The following is a 6,442-nucleotide window of genomic DNA, read 5'->3' as shown; positions in this document are numbered from 1 at the left end:
TCTCTCTCTCTCTCTCTCTCTCTGTAAATTCTTGATCTCACAAATTTCTATCTTATTCATTCCTTTCTTTCTTTATTTTTTCTGTTTTTATGTAATTATATTTGTGATTTTGAAAATGTGACGTTCAATTCTATCTTTAACCTCATGTTTTATGAGCCATATGAGCCAGAATGCCTGTGGCTATCCTCTATGTATGAATGTAAAGTGTGTGTGTGTGTGTGTGTGTGTGTGTGTGTACATCTCCATCTGTTCCTTGCCAAACACATATAGCTGGTCTCAGGAGGACAGCTAGCAAAGCCAAGACTTTTAGCTGACTCTTTGAAAAGATAAAAATAACTCCCTGATTTATTCACAATCCAATTAGAGTTTGTTTCAATATAAAATCCTAAAACAAAACATGTCCAAAAAGTTTGCAAATTGAGAACATTTTTGTAAAAATAATAATCCCCTTTTTCTATTGTCTGGCATCCCTTGAACCATTTTATTAGAGCTCTTGGATTTACTCCTGACTTCACATGACATGATTCTTCATGGATTACTAGTTTGAGATTTTCCCGGATTCAGTTAACTCAGTCATTTTAAATGTATAACCAATCAGATAAATAGCATTACATCCCAAGAGATTTTACGGAATATCAATTTAATACCCAAGAACACCCAAATACCCAAGAAATATTGCTAACAATCTTAACGTGTCACCTCCATGAAACTCATGTCGAAATAAACAACACTTTCTATAAATTTGGTGTATTTGGGAGATTTGAAGCTTTGCAACATGCTTATGTATTAATTATTCATTCCCCATTGATGCATTATACAGAAAACACACAAAGTTTTACATGTGTAAGTTTATGCACAAGAAGTTTTTTGAAGATAAGTTCCTGCTGTGCTCCGAATAACCTTTGATGTCATGGCATTATTTATACGACTTGTCTACCTGCACCAGCTTCTAGACTTAATTGGCTCCTCCAGGCTGGTATCTGTGCATCTTGTATCTGTTGGAAAATAATTTCTCATTACTGTGAACGAGCTTTAAATGTAACTTGGGGCATCGTCGTGGGTTGTGGCTTGGTTTCTTCCTCAGTAAAATTATGAAAGTACTCTGAAAGTCTCTGTATAGGAACAGCATGTCTTCCACCATTTTAACCATCCTTTTCCCTGCTGAATCCCCATCGGTGACCTTGAAATCCCCCTCTTTTTGCTGGTTTCCCTCGCTTCGCCCTCTACGTTCTTGCACTACATTTTCCTCTCTCTGTCTTCTTCTCTCCCATGCTGTGTTGTTTGTTTTCTAGTCGAGGTGAGAAAACTGAGACGACCACAGATAGACCGCTCTGTGTGTGTTTGGGTCTCTGTTTCTGTGTGTGTGTGTGATAGTCCAGATGGCCCAGCCATCACCATCAAAACCTTCAGTTGAAGAGTGCCTCTCCTCTCCTCTCCTCTCCTCTCCTCTCTTAGTACTGTATGGAAAGTTGACAAAGACAACATGTGGACAAATTCACCAAGTTAAATTGCTTCACCATGTGTTTCACACTATGCAGTATGGTAAATGTTTGGCCAAATATTGAATATTAAGAATATAATGTGTGATAAGCTGTGACCAAATCTACTGACTTGGGATTTAGTTGGCAAAATTATACTTTGGTTGTTGTCCTATAATACAGCCAAAAACATGAGCCTGTGTTATGTACTGCATATTAATATATACAACTTTTTTTAGTAATGAAATATTTCAGGTGTTAAGTAGGCTCAGCCATGTTTGTTATTTTAGTGTACATTGGCTGTTGTTAAGTACAGGTTTGTACACACAAATGTCACTATTTCACTAAATATGAAATAACTGGATAAAGAGATAAGCATACACCTAAGGCCATGTTCGGACTGACTCAAAAAGCGCACCCTCTCATTTATTTTAATCAGGCCAGCACAGTAACACAGCAGAGGCACCAAAGCAGTGTGCTCCAGCAAAAAAAAAGCTTAGTTGTCCAGCAAAAAAGTTGAACCGGGCTCAATGTTTTCCGCAACACCATAGAATGCCATCATGCAAGGCTGTGGCCAATCACATCCAGCTGTAATACATTTTTTTCTGAATATTATAAACATTTGAGGAGTGGAAATGGGGTTAATAAGCCTTCTCAATGGATGGGTGGATCTCACATCCACCCATCCATCTTCGTCCACTTATCCAGTGTTGGGCTGCAGGGGGAGCAGCTCCAGCAGGGGACCCCAAACTTCCCTCTCCCAAGCCACATTAACCAGCTCCGACTAGGGGATGCTGAGGCAGTCCCAGGCCAGGGTAGAGATATAATCCCCCCACCTGGGTCTTCCCCGAGTCCTCCTCCCAGCTGGACATGCCTGGAACACCCCCCTAGGGAGGCACTCTCTACGCCGAGCTCCCCAAGGATGACTGTGCTGCTCACCCTATCTCTAAAGAAGACGCCAGCCACCCTCCTGAGGAAACCCTTTTCGGCCGCTTGTGCCCTGGATCTGATACTCAACGTATTTAATGTCAGTCTGACGGGGAACCTGAAACAACTCAAACAGAATGAATCTGTCGCTTCTTAATTAGTTTTGATGGGACACCCTACTTTGTGATATTTGTGCATTTTTATTTTAAAAATATTGTCCAGTGCTGGTTTAACGGGATCATTGATGATTTTCTTTGCCATTCTCTGGTCATGCTTCTTGGCCACCTGTGGTTTAAATGGCTCAATGCCAAAGTGGTTGCCCGGCTGCCAGTAAAATAACAAGTCTGTGTTAAAATGTCAATTTACCAAGTCACCCCTGTGATGTGTGCATGGGTGTCTGTTTGGGAGATCACGGCTTGTGACTTTGGATGATGTAACAACATTGTCTCTGCCTCCCTCATTTACTCTTTATGTCTCTCTACCCCTCTCTCTTCACTATTTAGAGAGAGAGAGAGAGAGAGAGAGAGAGAGAGAGATTTTCTTTCTCCACCTCGGTGTTCAGGTCTATCCTTCTCTTTCTCTTTCTTTCTGTCTCTCATTGATCTTGCTTTTGAGAGGCGGGCCAAGAGAAGCAGTGGAGCGAAGCGAGGGAAAGTGAGCAAGGCAGGGAGAGAGAGAGACACACAGGGTGAAGGGAAGCGATGGAACAAGAGAGGCACACTCTCATACAGATAGAGAGAGAGGAGAAAGAAGACTGGGACTGCTGCTGCAGAGGAGGACAAGAGAGACCACATCTATACCGGCACACACTTACATGCACACACATTTCATGCACACAAACAGACAGACTGACCCACACATGCTGACAGCAACAACAACAACACACTGAAAACACAATCACATGTGCTAACCAATTCACACACACACACACACACACACACACACACACACACACACACACACACACACACACAACACACACACACACTCTCTCTCTCTCTGACGCACAGGCAGACAGTGACCTGTTACTCCCGTATCTGACAGCTTAGGATTACACAGAAGAAGATGATGATGAAGATGAGAGCAGTGAAGAGTGAGGGGGACGGACGCCGGCCTGCCACAGCTGAGGACTATAGCCAGGGGTGGGGGGGGGGGGGGCACAGTGGGGGATTGTGGGACAGGATGGAGCGTGGTTGATGAAAAAAACATGCTTGTGCATGTGTGCGTGCGTGCATGTGTGTGTGTGTGTGTGTGTGAGTGTATGTGTATGACTGTGTGTTATGTATGTATGAAATGTTGTGTATGAGGACTGGATGCCCCCCAGCGTGGGACCAGCTAGCTAACGTTAGCCACATGTTGTGCACTGCAAGTAGCATGCACCAACAACACCATATCTCTGATGTTTGGAGCAGGTGAGAGAAAGCTGTGTGTGTGTGTGTGTGTGTGTGTGTGTGTGTGTGTGTGTGTGTGAGTGAGAAAGAGCAAGATAGAGGCATAGAGAGAAAGAGAGACATGCAGGGGTAAAGTACAGGACAGTAAGAGCAAGAGACACTGACTAAGGCAAAATGTGCTGAGAGAGAGAAGGAAAGAGGTAATGACTAAGCTTGTCAAGAGACTCCGGGTTAAGGTAAACTAAGGTGAGAGCTGGAGGGAGGGAGAGAGAGAGAGAGAGGTCCTCACAGGGTGGGTGTGTTTGTTAGAGAGGTAGAGAGAAGCAGTTTTGTGTTCTGCTGTACAAACTCTCAAGCCAGTTTATCATCAACAACTTCATCGAAAACCCTGTGGTTGTTAGTATGGTATCCGATGCTCCATTCATTTGAATTCACCTGCAAAAGTTATTTAAATCTTTGTTAAATATATCACATATAGACTTTAGTTAGTAGGTAAATGAAGAATGTAACTTTCTGTTTTAATATTAATAGCTTTATACACTTATTGAATCCATTTTGATGTCCCTCATCTTGGTTCTCGGAGCCAGAGGTGACATGCTCAAATGGCTTGTTTTGTCTAACCAACAGTCTAAAAGCTAAAGATATTGAATTTACAAATATACATTATATAAAGCTGAAAAACAGCAAATCATCACATTCTGTCAGTTAGTTCCAGTTGCCTTTTTTGCACGAAAAGACATTCTTAAATCACAATTTAATAACTACGTTTGACGGTGGGGATTGTTATCCACTGTGCTATTGGATTGTTTCTGTCAAACATTCCCAAAGTTAGGGAAAGACTTTCCATATCCTCTATTGATTAGAGAAACTAAACAAATCAAAGAATAGGTTGGAATTCATGTCATTTGTTTTACCTTGACAGTTTGCAGGACCAAACATTTTTGAGGGTAGTGATCCATCATTAATATCTCCATGTGCATTAATTTCCACTTTAATATGCAGGTTAACTGTGTAGAGCAGTTGATGGTGGCACAGTGGTGCAGTGGATACTGTAGCGCTGTTGCAAAGAAGATTGTAGACTCAAACTCTGCAGCTGCTTGGGGCCTGCAGGTGCTTGCATGTTCTTCCTGTGTTTGCGCTGGTGCTCTGCTTTTCTTTCCACATTTAGCATAAGACATTTAGCACAGTTGGATGCTCTGCATTGTACGTACAATACTTCTTATGGGATAACCTTGTTGCAAAAGAAATTAAGTGCCTCCCTAGTAAATCCCTATTCAAGCATTTAAAGTAAATGTGAAAACTGTAGCGTCTTGATAGATCTTTGCCATCACTAACCTATTGTTAAATTAATATCACCATATCCCTTATGAGTTACTCGCTACACTGTGGCCTGACACATAACATCAGGTCGTGCTGAGAGAATGTGCTTAAGCTAAAATTGGCAATCATCATATTGCAGAGTACTCGGAAACTGTTGAGTGGAAAATCAACACATGAAATATTAAAGTTCCACCCAAGCGCTTAAGGAGAAGTGCCTTTGATGTGGAGGGACCGTTTGTACACTGTGCTGCATCTTTGAATAGCCTTTAAACACACTGCTAACCCAAAACTGGCATCATAAATGGGTCTATAAACTGTGTGAAAAAAGTGAAAACTGAACATGAGCTTGAGAATTATAGCAAAAGACCCACGGAAAAAAAAAGATGATATACATAAATTGAAAATGTACACTTTTATCACTACTGTTTGACTGCTAACTCTATATAACATATTTAAACCAGAGATGATGTTGTTCCATCCTGTGATAAAGTCATGTACTCTACTGTAATGGACTGCGTGTATCTGTACATATGAGCATGCATGGGTATGCTGTTGTTCAGCAGTTAGGTCATAAGAAACTGTATGGACTTCACTTCTGTCCCATTAGATCACCTCACCATGACAGCCTGTTAGATAGAGGCAGAGAGACAACTGTTAGGCTAGAGAGAGAGAGAGAGAGAGTCAGAGAGAGAGTCATCACGAGCGTGAGACATAGTTGGAGCACTGTTTTTGTTCTTTACAAGTATAGCTGAAGAGGGTAACGAGAGAGTGCGCCCTGAGGATAATATGAAGTTCCTTAGGGTTTCTGGGTCTGCAGACAAGTTTTTCATAACCCTTGTGTTGTCCTTTGTGTCACAGGGACTTGTTTATTTTATTTACATTTTGTGTTAGCCTGGCGTTGTGCTTCGGGGGTCCCCGGGGCCTTTTTCATTTCATGTCAACTGCCGTTGTGGCCTTTTCCTTTGGGTCTCGGAGACCCTTGTTTATTTTTATGCAATTGTACGTATGTTCCACCACAATCCCGCCTCGTCCAACGGGTTCCAGGGACCCCGGTGGACGAGATGAGGCTTGTGGGATACATGTACAAGTGCAGGATGACACTCAACACCGTTTTCTGTATTTATATTCGGCACATCTGGAACGGCTTGGGCCGAAGAAATATGTAACTTGATCTATCTAACTGCACCTGCACCTGTGCGTCTAACTAGTTCACCCTTTTTTATCTTGTTTGGAATATTTAAAATCAGTCCTGTGACAAAATAGTGTGTTTATGTACATGTGTGTATATATGTGTGTATATATATATATATATATATATATATATAT

General features: G+C 41.8%; 1 protein-coding gene across 7 annotated transcripts in view; it reads left to right on the top strand.

Annotated features, from left to right (window-relative positions):
- Nucleotides 1-6,442, top strand: part of dlg1a (discs large MAGUK scaffold protein 1a) — a 117,318-nt gene that overhangs the window by 15,235 nt on the left and 95,641 nt on the right. Inside the window, exon 1 of one of the 7 annotated variants that reach the window (XM_032526546.1) lies at nucleotides 3,565-3,816. The exons of the other annotated variants lie outside the window; for them this stretch is intronic. Within the exon in view, the coding sequence (XP_032382437.1) occupies nucleotides 3,690-3,816 (127 nt within the window). The 5' untranslated portion in view covers nucleotides 3,565-3,689. Of the gene's footprint in view, nucleotides 1-3,564; nucleotides 3,817-6,442 lie in introns of those variants that run through there. 7 annotated transcript variants of the gene reach the window in all.

Source organism: Etheostoma spectabile, chromosome 9 (assembly GCF_008692095.1).
Source record: "Etheostoma spectabile isolate EspeVRDwgs_2016 chromosome 9, UIUC_Espe_1.0, whole genome shotgun sequence".
NCBI lineage: Eukaryota > Metazoa > Chordata > Actinopteri > Perciformes > Percidae > Etheostoma > Etheostoma spectabile.
This window is presented reverse-complemented; position numbering and strand designations above follow the sequence as displayed.